Here is a 21181-nt window from a genome sequence, read left to right on the forward strand (position 1 = left end):
ACAAGCAGACAGAAAGTAAGTAAGGATACAGAAATCAACAACATCATTTGTTAATAGGATCTAATAAACATTCCAACCTACAACAGCAGAACAGAGATTCTTTTCAAGTGCCCAATGAACATACAGCAAGACCTGCCACAAAAGTCAATAGTAAAAAAAAAAAAAGCAATTTAAATACTCGGAAACTAAACAACACACTACTAAATAATTCATGGATCAAAGACAAAGTCTCAATGGATATTTAAAGAATACACTGAACTAAATGAAAATATATCAAAATTTGGGAGATGTGGCTAAAGCAGTGCTGAGGGGAAAATGCATGGCATCATACATATAATTATACATACTACTACATACATTAGAAAACAGAAAAAAATAACAAATCAATAATCTAAGAACCCACCTCAAGAACCTAGAAAAAGAAAAGCAAAATAAATCCAAAGCAAGTAGAAGGAAGGAAATAATAAACACAGAAATCAATGAAACTGACGAGGAAAATAATCAATGAAAAAGCTGATTCTTTGAAAAGATCAATTAATAGCTGACAAAGTGAGTAGACACAAATTACCAACATCAGAAATAAAACAGGGATTATCATTACCAACTCTGAAGACATCAAAAAGATAAGGGAATATTATATTTAACTCTACCCCCACAAATTTCAACAACTTAGATGACATAGACCAAATTCTTTAAAAGACAAAGAAACTGAATTTCTAATTTAAAAACTGCCCCAAAATACAACTCCAGGTCCAGACAGTTTCACTGGAGAATTCTACCAAACTATTAAAGAAGAAACCTTCCACAAATTAGAAGAAACAAAACCTCTCAATTTATGAAATTAGTTTTACACCTATGCCCAAATCAAAGACAGCACACAAAAAGAAAAATACAGACCAATATCCCTTGTGAACACAGATACAAAAATCTCTAACAAGATATTAGCAAACAGAATTTAGCAACATGTAAGAAAAATTATATACCATGACCAAGTAGGGTTTATTCCAGAGATGCTATGCTGTTTCAGTATTCAAAAATTAATATAATTCACCATTTTAATTGGTTAAAACTTAGAAGAAAAATGACAGGATCGTATCAAAAGATCTAGGCAAAGCATTTGAAAAAAAATCCAACACCTATTCATGATTAAAAAAAATCTCACAGAAAAAGAGGAATAGAGAGGAACTTCCTCACCTTGATAAAGCTTCCTCAATAAAACCCTACAGCATTAGCTGAGGAAATTTTATTTATTGTATTTAATGGTAACAAACTAAATGCTTTCCCCTAAGATTAGAAACTCTGAGAAGGCAATGGCACCCCACTCCAGTACTCTCGTCTGGAAAATCCCATGGACGGAGGAGCCTGGAAGGCTGCAGTCCATGGGGTCGCTGAGGGTCGGACATGACTGAGCGACTTCACTTTCACTTTTCACTTTCACGCACTGGAGAAGGAAATGGCAACCCACTTCAGTGTTCTAGCCTAGAGAATCCCAGGGACAGAGGAGCCTGGTGGGCTGCCATCTATATGGGGTCGCACAGAGTTGGACATGACTGAAGTGACTTAGCAGCAGCAGCAGATTAGAAACATGGCAAGGATATCTGCTCTTACCATTCTTATTCAACAGTACTGGAAGTTCAAGTCTGTGCAATAAGGTGGGGGGGGGGTGGATAAAAAAGAAGCAAAAAGCATAGAGATTGGAAAGAAAGTAATAAAACTGTCCCTTATTGCAGCTGACATTATTGCCTATGTGGATAATCCCAAGGAATGTACACTGGGATTATCCAGTGCTGTATACCTGGAACACTGGAACACTGTACATCAACTATACTTCAATTTAAAAAAATTAGTAAAAAAAGATATGTTATGTTCATCTATGCATGCCAGGCATCCAGCACAGCCTGACATACAATAGGTATTTTATAAATGTTTGCTGAATAAAATAGATGTGACAGATGTAATGAAAAAAAAAATTCAATTATTAAATTGTACTTAATGCAATTTATCATCTGTATAGATCCTTATTTACTGACTCTTTCATAACAAAATGATCTCTTCAGTGATTTTATTAAAGATTGACTTCTACATTTTCTCATTCCTTTAGTAATATAACAAAATAATATTTCTAGAATGTATAAAATTATGTTTTCATCTTCTCTCCTGCAGAGAGAAAACAGTTTCATTTCTTGAACTAAATGGAATGCTACTGACCATAATTACTCTACAATATAAGGATCCCATAAGTTTTTGATACTCTCTCAAATGCTTACTTTATAAAGCTGTAAAATACCTTCAGGTACTACATTCATATGGGTAGGAACTTTTTTCTTAGTTAAACTGAAAAATATTAAGCAACAAACACATGTTAAAATTATAGACAACTAAAACTGGAAACAAGATTGTGTAAGATTTAAGTAGTCATAATATCAGTAGTATACAGTAATAAGACTTGAGTAAAAATATAAAAATAAAATATAGATGTTAGAAAAATGACAATACTATACATTATGATTAACAGATCTAAGAAGGAGGTGAAAGGATATATAACAGGAGGTATGCACAGAGAAAGATGGTATGCTAAAATCTCTCCCACCATTTTCCACACAACTTGCCAATCAATATTCTAAACTTGTATAACATATCAGATCTAAAAGAGCCATGTGAAATAACTCAATCTCAGAGTCTAAGACTGTGATGCCTTTTTATAAAAACCTTCATTTGATGCCTTTTCTTTCAAATTGGGTATTAGAAATAAGAGTACAACCTGCACTATCCCAAACTTTACCAGTACTTCTGAAACATCTATTCAAATATTTAATCCAGAATCATCTCATCAATTACAGTATCAATTCACTTTGAAAGTGAAAAGTGAAAGTGTTAGTCACTCAGTCGTGTCCAACTCTTTATGACCCCATGGACTATAGCCCACCAGGCTCTTCTGTCCATAGAATTCTCTAGGCAAGAATACTGGAGTGGGTTGCCATTTCCTTCTCCAGGGCATCCTCCCGACCCAGGGACTGAACCTGGGTCTGCATTGCAGGCAGACTCTACCGAATGAGCCACCAGGGAAGACACAACTCACTTTGAGATTTAATTAAAAATAAAAAGTTTAAGCAATCTCTATCTCTAATGACTTTAAAAAAAAAAAAAAAAAAGTTGATAGGGAAACAAAATCTTTTGGTCAGTAAAGAACCCTTGGTACTTTGGGGTTTTTTTTTTTTGTATTTGTGCTGCAGCTTCCATTAGAGTTAACATTTCTAGTCTGTCTCTGCCCTCGCTCTCTCATTCCTCACTAAGGAACTTATTAACACATACTCTCTTAAAGCTTTCTTATGAAGTGGGAACTTTGTTATCAGGTAACATGCCCAAGGTGTATTTGATCCAAAGCCTATACTCTCATTCAGTATATTCTACTGGTTCTCTACTATTCACTGCTTGACTACTATCTAAGACTTTACAAATAGTACAGTGAGAGGAAGCAGTATGCAAACCAAGTTGTTTTCATATTTGCTTACTACTTTTCAGACCACCTGACCTGCCTCTTGAGAAACCTATATGCAGATCAGGAAGCAACAGTTAGGACTGGACATGGAACAACAGACTGGTTCCAATTAGGAAAAGGAGTACGTCAAGGCTGTACATTGTCACCCTGCTTATTTAACTTATATGCAGAGTACATCATGAGAAATGCTGGGCTGGAAGAAGCACAAGCTGGAATCAAGATTGCTGGGAGAAATATCACTAACTTCAGACACACAGATGACACCACCATTATGCAGAAAGTGAAGAGGAACTAAAAAGTCTCTTGATGAAAGTGAAAGAGGAGAGTGAAAAAGTTGGCTTAAAGCTCAACATTCAGAAAACGAAGATCATGGCATCTGGTCCCATCACTTCATGGGAAATAGATGGGGAAACAGTGGAAACAGTGTCAGACTTTATTTTTTTGGGCTCCAAAATCACTGCAGATGGTGACTGCAGCCATGAAATTAAAAGACACTTACTCCTTGGAAGGAAAGTTATGACCAACCTAGACAGCATATTGAAAAGCAGAGATATTACTTTGCCAACAAAGGTCCGGCTAGTCAAGGCTATGGTTTTTCCAATGGTCATGTATGGATGTGAGAGTTAGACTGTGAAGAAAGCTGAGTGCCGAAGAATTGATGCTTTTGAAGTGTGGTGTTGGAGAAGACTCTTAAGAGTCCCTTGGACTGCAAGGAGATCCAACCAGTCCATCCTAAAGGAGATCAGTCCTGGGTGTTCACTGGAGGGACTGATGCTGAAGCTGAAACTCCAATACTTTGGCCACCTCATGCGAAGAGCTGACTCACTGGAAAAGACCCTGATGCTGGGAGGGATTGGGGGCAGGAGGAGAAGGGGACAACAGAGGATGAGATGGCTGGATAGCATCACCGACTTGATGGACATGAGTCTGAGTGAACTCTGGGAGTTGGTGATGGACAGGGAGGCCTGGCGTGCTGTGATTCATGGGGTCGCAGAGAGTCGGACACGACTGAGCAACTGAACTGAACTGAATGTTTAAGTGTGGTCAATGAATCACCTTTAACAGAATTACCATGAGGTACAGGTTAAAAATGTAAATTTCTGGATCATCACCCTAATCTTAGTGAATTAGACTACAGGTGGGCCCAATATTATGCATTTTTAAGTAATAATCCATGGTGAGTCACACATATACCAAAGTTTTAGAATCCCAGCATTACATCATGCTACCTTGTTGGAAATACTTTTTTAGAGTAGAAAAGGGAATGGATTCAGAGGCTGAGAATTATGGTTTTGCTACTTACTGCCATGTGACCCAGGGCAGGCCATTTAATCTTGCTGATATATGAAAACAATAACAACCACTACTTTCTCTCAGGGTTAATATCAGGTTCAAAATAAAATAATCTATGCCAAGATACTACATAATGGCAAATAGCTCTATGAGAATAATAGAATATAAAGAGCCAAAGGATCCTGTCTTAGATAGTCTAGGACAACTCTCTTAATTTTTTTAATGAAAATAACTACTTTCCTGTTTATAAAAGAATCATACACTTACAATAAAAAATTCATGAAAGGACGATGTGAGAGCACTGGACAGCCATATTACCCATAAATGTTATTTTATTCATCTGTTAAAAGTTTTAATATTCTTACTTTCTTTTCATTTTCTTATACAATAATTATAATCAGAAGAATGTTAAATAATAGTCATGACTGCAGATATCCTCATGTTAGTCGAGATTTTAGTGAGAAATGTCTTGAATACTTCACCTTTAAGTCATGATTCTAACTGTTGTCTGATTGACAGATTCTGTGTGTGCGCATGCGCGTGCATGCTGTATTTAAGACGGATCCTTATGTATATTTTTAATTAGTGAATGTCTCCGGCGTCTATCTAGATGATCAATCTCATGGCTTTTCTTCCTCAGTCTTCAGTAAAATATTCCTAAATTATCTTAGTCATGGTTACTCCAAAGCTCATGTTCTTTCTCTCAACATGAAATAGTGCTTTTCATTAAGATGATGCTTTTAAAATTCTTCCTGGCAGAGGATTTGATTAAATTGAGCAGAGAGAGGGATTTGGCTTTCTAAGGAGAGGACATTCCACTTTCTGCAACAGAAGGTTAAATGAAGGGTAAATTTTAAACACTGGTTTCAAATATCAAAGTTGTTTCAGTTGAGGAAAGAAATACAGTTGGTCATATATTCATAACTGAGAAGGAGGAAGAAGATTATACAACAGACCCTAGACTTTCAGCTTGTCCTTCTTCAGTGCCCTGGTCTTTTCTACGCCAGCTATGAAATGTTATTAAGCCTCAATATTCCATTTTGGTAGATGTTCATTTCTTTTGAGTAGACTTCCTGGTGAGATTAAAATAGTTGCAAGTAGTACAATTCTGCTTTTAAAAGAAATACACTCTTAAAAAAAATCAATTAAAAAAACAGAGATGCTCCAGGGTATTATTATTCATAGGCAAACAAAAGTATTTACAGAGAGCCCTGAGAATCCCACATGAGGAACAAAGAAACGCAACACATCAATGTGATATTTAAGCAGTAGGTAGATGCTTTATTTTCCCTCCTATTAAGCAGAAGCACTATTTTAATATGCGAAGAAAATACTACTTTTAACATAAGAAAAAATTCTTTTACTCTAAACATTTCAATTAAAACTCAATCTTGTACCTCATTCAAAATACCACCAAAGAGGGATCTCCCTGGTGGTGGTGAAGAGCCTGCACTTGCTAAGCAGAGGGCACAGGTTCAATCCCTGGTCAGGGAATTAAGATCCCACATGCTGCATAACATGGCCAAAAAAAAAAACTACCAATGAAACCGAGTATTAGTCACTGGTCTTTCTTTCCATATTTTGCTTGCTACATTCTAGGAAGCATCCTGGAATGTTTATTAACAATACGTATTAAGGATTTAGCCAGGCAGCTTTAACAAATACTTAATTATCTCTGGTATTTTTTTAAAGTGAATTTCAGGACCCTAACAAAAAATAAAACTCTAAGCAAATTGTTCATGTCAAACCATTCTCCCATCACTTGAAAGAACATTAATATGTTAGTTAGTTCTTCAATTCAAGAATGACTTTCAATTTTCTGGCAGAGAGAAATTATTTATATAGTTGGGCTGACTCCATAATGCTCTTATTAATAAAAGCATATGACTGTTAATGTGATATAGCCAGTTCCTGGTAATGTCTCTGGTTTTCCATGAATGTGGCCATTAGTACAAAAGGATCACAAAGAGGCCTTCTGACGTGGCCTATCCATGTAAAAGTACAGTTTAAATTACTCTCCCCCAATGTACCTCTGTTGGAGAAGGAAATGGCAGCCCACTCCAGTGTTCTTGCCTGGAGAATCCCAGGGACGGGGGAGCCTGGTGGGCTGCCGTCTATGGGGTCGCACAGAATTGGACATGACTGAAGCGACTTAGCAGCAGCAGCAATGTACCTCTGTGATTTCCCAAACACAAATTTATTTGGCACTGGCATAGGGACAGCACACTACCCTATCTGATCTTCCTATGTTTACCACAAGTTTAACATTTTACCTGTGAGATGAGCTCAGGTCATTCTGTAACATTAGAAGGGAGTTTAGAGTAGAGTATAAATAATCACAAGACCTGGGTGTGAATTCTAACTTTGTCACCTACTTGCTACTTGACTTTGGAGCTATATTGTTTGTATTCAGATTCATAACCTAGGTTCTTTCATTTCATAACTGTAGGACTTTGGCAAGTCCTTAACCTGTTTTCAATTTCTTCACCTAAAAATGACGATCAAGTGATTACTTCTATCAAAGACTCTTCTGTTTATTTCTTTGGTACACACAGAATTTATTCAGGCAAAGAGAAGCAGCCATATTCTCATGTTAGAGATACTTGAAGTTGCAGTTCTAGAGGTAACACAGGTGTCCAGCCAGGATCAGTAATGTTGCGCATATAAGCTGTGATATCTTCACTGTCTGTTGGGGATTCTGTAAGCTACCCAACATCCTCAAAATAAACCTTCCTTATTAAAATACGCAGAGGATTTCTGTTGGTTGTCATATGAATCTTGGGTATAGAGGGTTATTGGAAGGCAAAACCCCCAGAGTTTTGGAAATCTATCTTGAAGACTGAGGACTCAGAGTCTCTCTCTTTTCTGAAAGTGCCACTTGGTACATGTGTACTTCCAGAGCAAATGCATAATGGAGAGTGATAATGTCGAGACCCACAGTGTGGTGGCCATTCTCTAAAATGGCATCCAATGTTCCTTGCCCCTAGGTATTCACATCTGCAGGTAATTCCCTCCCACATTATTCCAGGGTTGGTCGGTAGCACATAGCGTAAGTGATAGAGGGACAAAAACTCTCCTTGATATAACTCTAGTCAGGCTCCTCTAAGTTCTCTAGATCTAAAATTTGGTGTCCATCCTTGTCAAGCATGCATCTCCCAGTTGTAGCAAGAATCTTGCTAAGTCAGTTTAGAGAGAATCCTTTACCCTCAATATCTGATCACCCTCGAAATCTCATCAAATTCCTCATCCTCTACCCTTGGCATCTGATCACCCTGGTCTAATTTCAGCAAAAATCCTGTCAAGTCAGTTTAGCCAGAATTCTCCCTTACCATTGGTGTTTCCTTTTAGCAATTTCCACTCAGTGACCACCACCCTGCTCCTTGGCTATAAATCCCCACTTGTCCATTCTATATTCAGAATTGAGCCCAGTTCTATACTGAGATCTCTTTTCCTCTACTGTAACAGTTCCTGAATAAAATTTAGTTTTGCCACGTTACTGTTCAGCTCTGATTCTAACGCCTCAAAATGTTAATGCTATGAAGATTAAATAAGTCAACACATGTTAAATGCTTAAAATTGCTTAAAAGGATGTTAGTGCATAGAAGTATTCAATAATTATTATCTTTAAATAATATCATTATTCTTCATTTTCAAGAACTGTGGGTCACTTTTTACAAGTCACCATATATATAATAATAAATATATATAATTTAATCACTATAATTAAATTATTCTCCTACTGCTGGACATTTATTAGACTACTTTCATTTTTTACTATGAAAATGTTTACAATGCTGTGAACATACATTCATATTCACCCATTTCTATAATCACTTCCTTAGAAAAAAGTTATGGAAAGGAACTTACTAGGTCAAAAGGTATGAATGATTTTAATATTCTTGACAGAATTACCAAATTGCTTACCAATTTACATTCAATCAACAGAATGAGTGTCTATCTCTCTACATACCTGCCAGCAAAGGGCATCATCACTTCTTTGATTAAATATGATTTCAATTAGCATTTCTTCTGCTATAAGTGAAGTAGAACATTTTTCATATGTTTATTAGTCACATTTATTTATTCTGAAAAATTATGTTTATATCCTTTCCAATTAAAAAAAGTCAGTTAAAATTGATTTCTGTTTTGTGGTGATTAGATTACATATTAAAAATTTTCCACTCCCTTCTTCTGTGACTCTTACTGATGTTGCATTTAATAATTTGCTTTGGCTGTTAAGGATGGGCAGACTCCTTTAAGCTCAGCTATACAACTTGCTTTGACCAATGGGAGGCTAGCAGATGAGAGGAAAGCAAAGACTTAAAATGTGTTTGTTTGTGCAACAGAACTGTTTCTGTTAGTACCACTTGAAGAGATTTTCCTTGGATAATTGCTGTCCCCTTGGCTGGGGCCCCAAAATGAACAAACATGTAGCCAACTCAAACCCAACTTTCAGGGAAGCACCAAAACGCCGATGAAAACAGTGGTGTGAAGCCGTGCAATCCAGCTGAGTCCAATCTAGTTCCAATTCAGCTGACCCACAGATAAAAAGGAGAATAACTATCTACACATACATAAAGAATAAATTACTGTTGTTTTAAGTTGTTGAAGTTTGGGGTGGTTTAACACATAGCAATATCTGATTAGTACACTTAGGGTATTATACTATGAAACTCTGAAAGAAAGAGATCATATATAATCTACTACTTATATATACTGAGCAGGAACTTCAAGCCTTGTAACTCATTTGGTTCCTCACTTTTTCCTTTTCTTTCTGCTGAAAATACCTAAGAACAGTAACTTTTCTCGATGTTCATACTTTTTACTAATAATAGTCTCATATAAAATTATATATAACATAAATAATCTATAAATTAAAGTTAAAAATTTTATTTGCAAGTAATTGTCTTTAAATTCCTTTTAATTAGACAAATTGCTCCAGAAACTGAATTCATAGATAATTTTGACTTCTCTTTTAAACATCACAGATCCTCCATTAGTATCTAAACAATAACAGATACTGTTTTTAAACTTTAAATTTTTGTGCATGAGTGTTTCAAAAGCAACACAATTTACACAGAAGTGCTAACAAATTACATTTATCAGTTAAAAGAGCAATTAAGAAAACAAAAATTAGAGAAAAGACAACAAAATGGCATCAAGGTGTAAGTGTTTTTCTAAAAAGCTTTTTCTTTTAAATGACAAAGATGATACAAAAATATAATCTATTCAAATCTATAATATTTTAAAAATAATTTAAGGTAAAAAGAGATTGTTAGTATAATATTTATAAAACCATTTAAAATCAGCACAAAGCCAAGTAGATGAAAGTTACTCAAGAAACTTTAAAGTCAATTTAATATTCTTAAAGTCAATTTAATAATCAGAAACAAACAATATCTCATATTTGATTTTATAGCATCCAGCAAGATTTAAGCCAATGCTGACAAATGGTGAATTCTAAAATAATCTGTCTCTTGTCAGCATTATTAGTTAGGCTAGAAAAACTACAGCAAAATGTATCCAATTTCAAAAGGGTTAAAGATTTGAGATACTTTCAACATTAAGTCCAAAATGAAAGCATTTTATTCAAATGAGATTTTTTTTAAAGTTTGTTTATGTCTTTAAAAAGTTAATGAAACAAAAGTTTCCCCAGAGATTAAAAACAATAACAACACTAAACTGTGTTTCTATTATAATGTAACAAGACTAAAATTTGGAAATTCTGGCATAGAAGTCTATTATTCACGGTAGAAACAGGGTAACCAACAGGCCATCCCCGGACAGAGGAAGCACTTCAGGACTATGTGTGCTCACCCAAAACAATGAAATGACTATTTGCACTGAAGGCACTGAACTACTGCTGAGGAATCCTCATTAGGGGCCACAGCACGCCTTACAGAATGTTAAAGACAACGAGATCTAGAAGATATGAGAGATCTGGGCACTGGAGAACAACAGAGCAAACAAATACAAATGAACTCAGCTTTTAAGTGAGTAGAGAATCTCTCTTTTCCAAGTATTTTAAAATGTCTTATAGTAAATGCTAACAAATGCTAACAAAAATGTCTGAAGTAAAATATGAAATATTTTTAAAAGAACTTTTTTTTTATCCTTCTATGTATTCAGAGAACAGCAAAGAGTAAAATCTACTAAGAATTTATAAATATTTTAGAATGTTAGAAACTGTAAATGAAAAACAGAAAATCTAATGAAGTACTCTCGCTGCATCAATGGATTAGAAATAACAACATAATGGCTTTTTCTATTATTGTACCTCCCACTGGCTTTTCCTAGCCAAGGCCAAGAAACCTCAAGAACACACAAAAACCATTTACAACACTTTGCTGTCTCCTCTACTACCAATTCCAACAAAAAAACTTGTAGGAATGGCTTTTAATTTAGGCTTGTAATGAAAAGTGGATTCTTAAAATAAGATTGGCTTTGAGCGTTTCTAAAATCAGTGATGGAAAATAAAATATATTGAAATATTTAAAGTGTGTTTCCTTCTTACTACAAGGGAGGGCTAGCTGCAGTATTATCATACTTACTCCCCTCACTTGAAAAAAATGGCTTTAAGTATAGAGTTAATTCTTGTGCATCCATTTTTACAAACCATGCAGCATAGGCCATAACCTTTGGAACAATCTTGAAAATGCCCCCAATAATGCTGTTACTATGGTAACTCTTTTAGGCTAGTTCTCTGAAAGGACTCAGAATCCTGAGTCTGAACAAGGTTACCTCACCATTTTCTACACTTTCCCCTTCAAAAAATGCGTCCTTTGCAATAATACATATACATTCAATAGAAAAAGATCTACATCATTAACCATACAGAATCTGTTCTTTTAGATCAATCATCATTTCTAAAGTCTATGTTTTCTGATATCTTTTCTCTTGGAATACTGTCCAAGGAAACAAGAAAAATCAGATTCTACTTCTGATCATCATTTAATGTCAAATTTTCTGTCAAGGGTTACTTCCAATTGTCTGTTTGGTAAAAAGAAAAATTAGTGATAAAAATATTTAATATGTAGGAACTATAATGTTTTTTTTAATAGCAACTATAAAAAGTGTTCGGTACTATTTTTTTAATTTAAGGGATATGGTTAGGCTATACAACCAATGTTCTCTCTAAAAAATGCTTGTGTGTTTAAAAATTTGTCTGTGGGCACATGAATCAAATTCAGTCAGTAAACAGCTGTTACTTGAACAAAAGACCAAACACATTCATAATTGATACCTGGTAAATACTCCCACCATACACATGCAAGGTGATCCTAAGTGTATCTTTTAAAAAATTTCCATAAAGGAAGACACATATAAACCAGCTCTAGGCAGTGAAAGTAAAAGTGTTATTCGCTCAGTTGCAACCCCATGAACTGCAGCCCGCCAGGCTCCTCTGTCCATGGAATTCTCCAGGCAAGAATACTGGAGTGAGTAGCCATTCCCTGTTTCAGGGGATCTTCCTGACCGAGGGATAGAACCCAGGTCTCCTGCATTGCAGGCAGATTCTTTACCATCTCAGCCACCAGGGAAGCCCCAATAAAACATACCTGCAAAGCACAATAAGTTGATGCACAACAACAACAAAAAGTTTTGACTGAAGTTAACATACTTATGTATACCCCTGTGTAAATACCTCACTTTTTAGTTTTAGTTCTGAATTAGGGCTTCCCTGGTAGCTCAGCTGGTAAAGAATCCGCCTGAAATGCAGAAGACCTGGGTTCGATACCTGGGTTGGGAAGATCCCCTGGAGGAGGCCATGGCAACCCACTCCAGTATTCTTGCGTGGAGAATCCCCATGGACAGAGGACTCTGGTGGGTTGCAAAGAGACAGACATGACTGAGCGACTAAGCACAGCACAGCACAGGTAAGAATTAGTAAATCCCTATTAACAGAGGAGCCTGGAGGGTTATAGTCTATGGGGTCGCAAAGAGTCAGACATGACTGAGAGACTAAGCATGCAAAATAAGGGTTAACATACAAAATACACAAATAACTCATACACCTCACCATCCAGAAAAACACACCTATTTAAAAAATGGGCAGAGGTCCTGAACAAATGTTTTTCCAAAGAAGACATCCAGGTGGATGTCAAGCACAAGAAAAGATGTTCAACATCACTAATCATCATGGAAATGCAATTCAAAAACCACAATGATTTATCACCTCACATTTTTCAGAATGACTATTACCCAAAAGACAACAAATAGCAAGTGCTGGAGAGGATGTGGAGAAAAGGGAATCCTTGTGCACTGTAAGTGGAACTTTAAATTGGTACAGCCACTATGGAAAACAGTATGGAGATTCCTTAAAAAATTAAAAATAGGACTACCACACAACCCAGCAAGTTCATTTCTGGGAATTTTTCTGAGGAAAACAAAAGCACTAATTTGAAAAAACATATGCACCACTGTGTTCACTGCCTCAGTAGTAACAGCCAAGGTATGAAAGCAATCTAAGCATCCATCAATAGATGAATGGATAAAGATGTGGTATATGCGCAGAACGGAATATTATTCAGTCATAAAAAAGAATGAAATCTTGCCATTTCTCATGACACGAATGGTTGTAGACGGTATTATGCTAAGTGAAATAAGTCAGATAGAGATAGGTAAATATTGTATGATTTCACTTGTAAGTGGAACCTAAAAACAAAAACAAAAACAAAAAAAAGAACAAATATAACAAAACAGAAGTAGACATATATACAGAGAACAAACTGGTGGTTGTTAAAGGGGAGGTAGGTTACGGGATGAATGAAATAGGTGTGGGAGACTAAGAGGTATAAACTTCCAGTTATAAAATAAGTAAGTCACAAGGATCTAATGTACAGCATAGGGAATACAGTCAGTAATATTATAACTTTATATGGTGATGGACAGTAACTGGACTTATTATGACCACTTTGTATAAAAATACTGAACCACTACAATATATACCTGAAACGAATATAATATTAAGTCAAGTAAAAAAAAAAGAATAACTATTAGAACATACTGGGAAGCCACCAAAAGCAGGCAAAAAGCCTGAGCTTACTTTGGAAAGACACTGGCAATAAAGAGTAAAACTTCTGAGTTTGTGGCTTTTTGCCTAAGGGTGCTCCCAATACCCCTTCTACTCCAATAACAGAAATATCAGTCTTACTGCCTACAGGACAGAGTCAGGGTTGATGGAATGGCTGGAAATTTACAAGAGTAATCCTTGAAGGAAGAGACCTTCACAAAGGCTAAAATACACAATTTGAATACACAATGTTAAGTATCCCAGGCCAACAAGTAAGCATGTACAATGGAGAGCCTGAGGAGCTAGCCAAACAGTAAGTACACATAAGAGAGGAGTTATAAAAGAAAAAAATTAAGGGAGCTTTAGGATGTGATTCCTTCACTAAGGTATTTAGTTAAATTATATCATTTAACAAGAGTGCTTCCTTAGTGGTAGAATTATTGGCTACATTATCAATGTTACTGCAATCGCAGAATCTACTGCAAAAAGTGGAAGTATCAATAAGGTGTTCTATTGGACCAAATCTCAAGCTTTTCAAAAGAAAAAAATCACCCTAATCTTTCAAGACCATCAGACACACAGCAGCACTTTTGGAGCACTAGGTAAGGCTCCTAAATACAGCATCTCAATTAAAAATCACCAGAAAAAATTTTATCAAGCTATCTAAAAATAACTGTAATAATTTCAACTGGTAACATTTCTTTAGATGAGAGTGCAGCTTCTAAGGTGTAGGCTGACACTGATTTAAACAAAGAAGGAAGGCATTTTAGTAAAAGCAAGTGAGATCTTTGATTGACAGTTCTTAGAAGAAGGTTAAAAATTCAAAAGGAGTGACTGCATGTGGCTCAGAACCTAAAAGCCTTTTTCTCCTCCCAACAGAAGAACAGTCTCAAGTAATAACTAGTTGCCATGGAGATAAGAAACTAGAGAGATCAGAGAACTCAATTTGCAGTTAAATAGGCTGGAAACAAACGTTACTACTTGGTGAAGGGAAACGATTAAAAATATACATGACTGCCAGAGGGAATCTTTTTCACCTAGCATTTCCCAACCTCATTAATGAACAAGAAGTCTAAAAAACCAAATGAAAACCCAAAGTGTCTTGGACTGAACCCCTTAAATAAACATAATTCAGGATTTCAAACATTATCACAAATCCTTCCTATTCTGTATGACTTTGATTCTTTTCAATGTGTTAGTAAATTCTGGAATGAGGCTAAAATTGTGTTCAAGGACAAACTACTTACTATAACTGAGGGGGCTGGAAATTCAATGGGGAAAAAAAGCACGACAAATGGATAGGTAACCAGATTAAGAAACAGATTCACGTGGTAAAAATCAGGATTTTGAAAAATCTTTTCACATCCATTGAATACCTTTGTGAGTGCTGTAAAGGGCTGCAAATGTCACCGTGAAGAAAGTCGTGGAGTATTTCCCAGCATTAATTAAATGAGGAAAGGCTCTTTTTGTGTCTCGGTATCGGCGCAGGCACTGGATAAAGCGAAGCCAAGCAGGAATGCACTGAACAACAGCCCGCACACCATATGAATATTTGTGGCAAATTTCTGGTTCTGTGAAGATTTCAAAGAAGAAAAGATTACAATTAAAAAAAAAAAAAACACTTGTTCACATAATTTAGTCATATACTGTAACCATTAGGAAGTCTTTAAGAGCAACGAACCTGCTTTTCAGAATCATTTTTTTCTTTGCAACTATTATATTAAACTTTTTAGTGATCAGAAGGCCGAGAGAGAAGGTGAAATACACAGTGGGAACTTATAAAAACCTACCCACTCAGATTTACAGTTTTGTAATCTATGCCTTTGTGTGCGTGGTCAGTCGTGTCCGACTCTTTGTGACCACAGACTGTAGCCTGGCCAGCTCCTCTGTCCATGGGATTGTCCAGGCAAAAATACTGGAGTGGGTCGCCATTTCCTTCTCCAGAGGGTCTTCCCAGCCCACGGACTGAACCCAGGTCTCCTGCATTGGCAGGGGGATTCTTTACTGTTGGAGCCACTTGGGAAGGCCCCTTTGTAATCAGTTTTGTGTAGTTTTACTACACTCCTTCTCTGGAGGAGTGTAGTAAAACTATAAGACAATTAGAGGTTGAGTACATTAATCAAAGAGGAAAAAAATTAGTGAGCTCTGTAACCTGAAACATCTGGAAAACCTAAAAATATCACTGTTGATGACAGTTTTATGAACTCCAAACCCCTACAACATATCCATTATAGGTTGTTCACATTCTTGTTCTTTGAAACAAAAGAAACAAACAACAACAGCAACAATAACAAAAAAACAAAGGGCAGAGTTTACATTTTTAAAATAAGAAGAACAGAGTTGGTAAATCAATTTTCTTCAAATTCTGGAAATGTATCATAGTGGCTCAACATATAACAGAATTGTGATTTGCTGGAAGTTAATGAAAATCTGTGTTGGCGCTGGCATCATTAACTTTCGTTAGTCACATGTTACATAATCTGTCTAAATTTGGTCTTCATCATTAAGGCAAAATTCCCTAATAACTAGAATACCTGGCATAAGCTATAGTAAGAGTGACAAAAAGAGCCAAAAGAAAAACAAGGTCTCCAATAAGAACTAAAAAATCTCTAATGATTTGCTCAAAGCATGTGATCTAATTTCTAAATAATCAGTATTTTTGATCATCATAAAGCAATACTGTGATGGCAATTGTTGACAATAGAGCATCTGTGATATAATTACCAACCTACTAGAAGTTTTTTAGTTTTAGAATTCTTTAAATATAAGTTGTATATCTCCTGGCAAATGAGTGGCTAAAATTATAATATATAATTTAAGAGCCAAATTATATCAGATAAAGATATTGCTAAAACAGAGCCAAGTACATTTAATTAAGTTTGTAATATTATTGGATGAGCTTAAATTTCTCAGTTATCACTCCCAATATTTCTTGGTTTACACTGGCAGTTCAGTAGTGTGGATGCACATTCATACCCTACCTTGTGAATCTTTTGGCAACAGGCCCTCACTGTCCTCCCATTTGAGCTCAAAGCTGTAGAAGCAGATCATATATTCCAGGTCCATCAGTATCACTGACAGGCTGTTCAGCTGATCGGCCAGCCAGAAATCAGCAAAGCCTACCTTATGGAAGGGGGCTGTAAATACTCGAAACTAGGAGAAAGAAAAAAATCAGAAAACACAGAAACAAGAAAATTCATATTAAATTTATCTAATTTGTTTCTTACTCTACAGCATGATTTAGTTGATAAAATGGAAACCAATGAACCAATCACAAACACAGGGACTGGCAACAATAGTTAGGTTCAAAATTAATAATGAAAAGAATGAGTTGAATAGATCACTAAGAAAGAAATTAAAAGGGTGGGGCATGGGGAAGGCAGGAAGAGCAAGAGTTAAAAAACAGAAAGCAGAGAGGTGGGAAGAGCTGAAGTTGAAAGCAGAGAGAATGGCAGAAATGCACTGAGAGGACATTTACCATTAAGGTCTAAGATAAATTTACTGGAGACCCATGTGCTATGATTATTTCTGGAATATTCTCCCATCTTAGCTAAGTGAATACAAAGCTCTTCTTTGCCTACAAAAGGTAGGAAGGGAAGGATAGTACCTTGGCTGAAGTATGTCTCATTCCCTAACCAATGTCACTTTCATTTCGCTAGTGCCATGGCAATGATCATATCTGTGAAATTATGTCAAAAAAATCAGCCCACACCCCACTACTATGAAAACAATGATAAATAAAATTCAGGTTATATGTCTTGAACACTAATCCATGCTGCATATTTTTCTCATGATGCATTTCTTATAATCCATTAACTATAACAAATTCTATGTGCTAGGTGTTATCCATATCCCCATTTACAGAAGATAACGCCTTCTAACCTTATTTTGCGGAAGCCTGTTTACTACTGCAAAGGAAAATCCTGGCATTGCAGAGGGAGGAGTCAGACACTTATCACCAGAAAGAGGCTCAAACTGTACCAACTTGCCTTGAAAGGCCTTGAGTGAAGTGAAGATGGGATGAAGGCAGCTTTCCTTCTTACCCTGTTAGACCCTTTCTATCTCACATAGGTGAAAATGAACTCCTAAACAAGGAATTCTAAGCAATTGTTTTGAGAAAATGAGTCTACAGCTCCCCTGCCATCAAGGTATTTACGGTTCTTTCTATCCTTTCTCTAAATAATTTCTTTGATTATTTCAGGGAAACAACAAACGGTTTTGTTACAACTCAATCCTGGGCGACAGCTATGCTGGAGCTTTAAAAATTAGAGCAGGGGTCTGCAGGACACAATATAGGCTTTAAAACGTAACTTTCCGAGCTGACATATTTTGAGTCCATGGTTCAATCTTTTGATCACTTGCTTACTTTTTCAGTAAGCCAGAAACGATATTATCATCTGCAACCACAAGCTCCAGATACAGCAAACTTTTTTTTTTTTTTTTTTTTTGCAGGGAAGGGTCAGATAGGAGGTGTTAGGGATTGCGATGTTAATCATTTATGCACAAAGAGGCTCTGGCACCAGTTTGTATAATATTTTAAGAAACTCTAGGTATAGAATGGATTTAAAGGATTCCAAGAGAGAGAAACAAGAGAACAAGTTATGACATAACAGCAAAGGATCAGGAAGTCTAACTCAGTCTCTAGTCATGGACTTTTGTGAAACTTCGTAGACTTCTGTGAAACTGGTAGCCTAGAGCAAATTTCTCATTTCTCACTGACATGAGACTACCATTACTGTCACAACCTGCCAAACCAAGCCTTATAACCTGGCTATTAGAGAAAACCTCTGTAAGAGCAAAAGAGTAGGAGAGTGTATTAAATAAGAAACAAAGAAACAGAGGGATGGACTAGAAAAGGAAAGGAGTAACATAAAATAGAAACTGAGAGGAAGGGAAAATTTACAGAAGGGAGAAGATGAAAAAATAAAGGAGGGAGTGGTTAATGTTTGTATAAGAGAACCAATGAACTTAATCATAGTCATTCATGCATTTAACAAAGATTCATTAAGTATTTATTATGAATTATTTATTATTATTATTTATTATTTATTTACTCATTAAGTATTTATGTCAGGCATTGTGAAGATACTGAATAAATAAAACATGGCCTGTACCACCCACAATCCCTTTGGGCAAATAAACACCAAAAGAAATATTGACAGCACCATGTAGTAACTGCTATTACAGACAAGCAAACGAAATATCCCGGAAATATTTAAAAAGAAGTGAGCAAGTAGTTTGGTCAGAGGTGTAGGAGGAGAGATGAAGATAAAAATAAATAGAACATACTTAATTCCCTGGTAAGTCAGGCCTTAACACATGGTCAAATTCATCTTAGATTTACCCGAATTCTCCCTTTTAAGTGAGAATTCTCCTTCCTTTCTGGCTAAGGTCTTTCCACTTCTACTTTGCTTTGATTTTAATTAAAATAACTGAGAAACTGTATTAAGAAAGCTAGAAACAATCTGGATATCTGATGTTTTACCCACATACACAAAAAGGCCACTAATTAGTTACTATAAAGAATATATGTTAACATCATCTTCTAATTAATGTAGACAAACAGTTAAGGAGATAAAGTCTTAATTTCTACTTATTGATAACCACATTCTTTCAAATCTGATTTTAAGATTCCATTAGTTGATCCAATAATCAAAGTTAAACATCTTACATAAAATGACTACCTTTAAAGGTCTGTTAAATGGTAGTGTTTAAAAACACAGGTTATGGAGCCAGAATGCCTGAGCTTACATCCCATCTCCATTACATCCTGGCTGCATGACCTTATTTAAGTTCTTTGAACTTTAGGTTTCCTCATTATAAAATGTGGATTAATAGTAGTTCCAGTCTCATGGTTTATTAAAAGGAATAAAATAATTGATGAGGAGGGCATGGCAACCCACTCCAGTACTCCTGCCTGGAGAATCCCATGGACAGAGGAACCTGACGGGCTACAGTCCATGGGGTCGCAAAGAGTCAGACACTACTGAGCGACTAACACACACAAAATAATTGATACACATAAAAATGCCCAGACAATGCATTATTAAATGAGAACATTTCTGCACTTATACCAGAGATATGTGTAAAAATTTGATTATACAACTAAAGAAAATATTAGAAAAACCAATTCCAAAATAATATAGAAAAATACTCTAACTTAAGAATTTTATGCAGCCCTCTATAAGAATAAGTTGATATTTTTGTTTAGTAAATCTGAGGCATTTTTTTATGCTTCCTAATTGGATTACAATGAGGACAAACACAGATCTGGATAAAGGATAAATGAACTGATGAATGCAAAGAAACTGTATCAGTTTGACATAAATACTAATATCAAAACAAATCAATTTCTTAAAAACTTTCTTCTACCATCTATTGGGGAGAGAAATAACATATCAATTCAAATTAAAATATGAATATAAATGGTGCCCAGTGCCTACCACTATGGCCAGGTGACATGTTCTTTTTCCATGAAAAATTGAAGAAAAAGAAAGGGAAATGTAGTTCACTTTAGGATGAAGCTTTCAAAAGAGCTGTATCAGGGAAATTTAACTACAGTAGAAACATTCTTGTTAATTCACTAGAAATAAATCTAAGGGCAAATTTTCTCAGTGAGATTTGAATTAAAAATAAGTCAATAGGTCAATTAATATTAAAATACTCTATAAATAATTTTTTTTACTATTTACAATTATTACAAATACAACAAACCATAATGCTTACTGTATGTCACTGCTTCTGACAGTATATTTTACCGTTCTCTTATTTCTTCTCTTAATATTACTGCCAACCTATTCCATCAACAAGTTCTCATTTATTAACACAACAGATGCATAGATAAATATCGACTCAATGGGGAATCATTCTGCTAATAAGAATAATTGGTCATGCATGAATCATAGCAGCTTTCTATTTAAACAAAGAAGGATGCACTTGGGAAATGCTCCCTTAGCACATAATGTACACAACTGTACTATTTTGTTATTGTAATGATGCAATCATATTAACACCTGAATTTTCTAAGTCTTCCAAATCTCATCTGAAATAACTTTATAGAGGTTTCATAGTAATTTAGGAAGGAAAAATAGGTGTTTATAATTTTGAAGTTATTTCCTTGTAATCAGAAGAATATTACATTTTTATGAAAATAACACAAAATCCAGAAATAAAATGACAACCTCAAAATAAGAAAGGTAATGTAATATTGTAGTAACTGGAAATGATTTATTTTTAGTACAAATTTCAAAAGAGAAAAAAAAAATGGCCCAAATTTTTATCTTAAAAAAAATTCTCTAAAAAGCATGTTTTTCTAGATGATGACAAAACACATTAAAGGTGATGATGATATGACTTCTTACACACCTCAGCAGCTAAGT

At 35.4% G+C, this 21181-nt stretch overlaps 1 protein-coding gene across 1 annotated transcript in view; it reads right to left on the bottom strand.

Annotated features, from left to right (window-relative positions):
• Positions 1-21181, bottom strand: part of XPR1 (xenotropic and polytropic retrovirus receptor 1) — a 203046-nt gene that overhangs the window by 24305 nt on the left and 157560 nt on the right. The window contains exons 10-11 of the mRNA XM_070384838.1: positions 16784-16955; positions 15179-15373 (exon numbers count right to left, since the gene is read on the bottom strand). Of these exons, the coding sequence (XP_070240939.1) occupies positions 15179-15373; positions 16784-16955 (367 nt within the window). The remainder of the gene's footprint in view (positions 1-15178; positions 15374-16783; positions 16956-21181) is intronic.

This window comes from Bos mutus, chromosome 16 (assembly GCF_027580195.1).
Source record: "Bos mutus isolate GX-2022 chromosome 16, NWIPB_WYAK_1.1, whole genome shotgun sequence".
Classification (NCBI taxonomy): Eukaryota; Metazoa; Chordata; class Mammalia; order Artiodactyla; family Bovidae; genus Bos; species Bos mutus.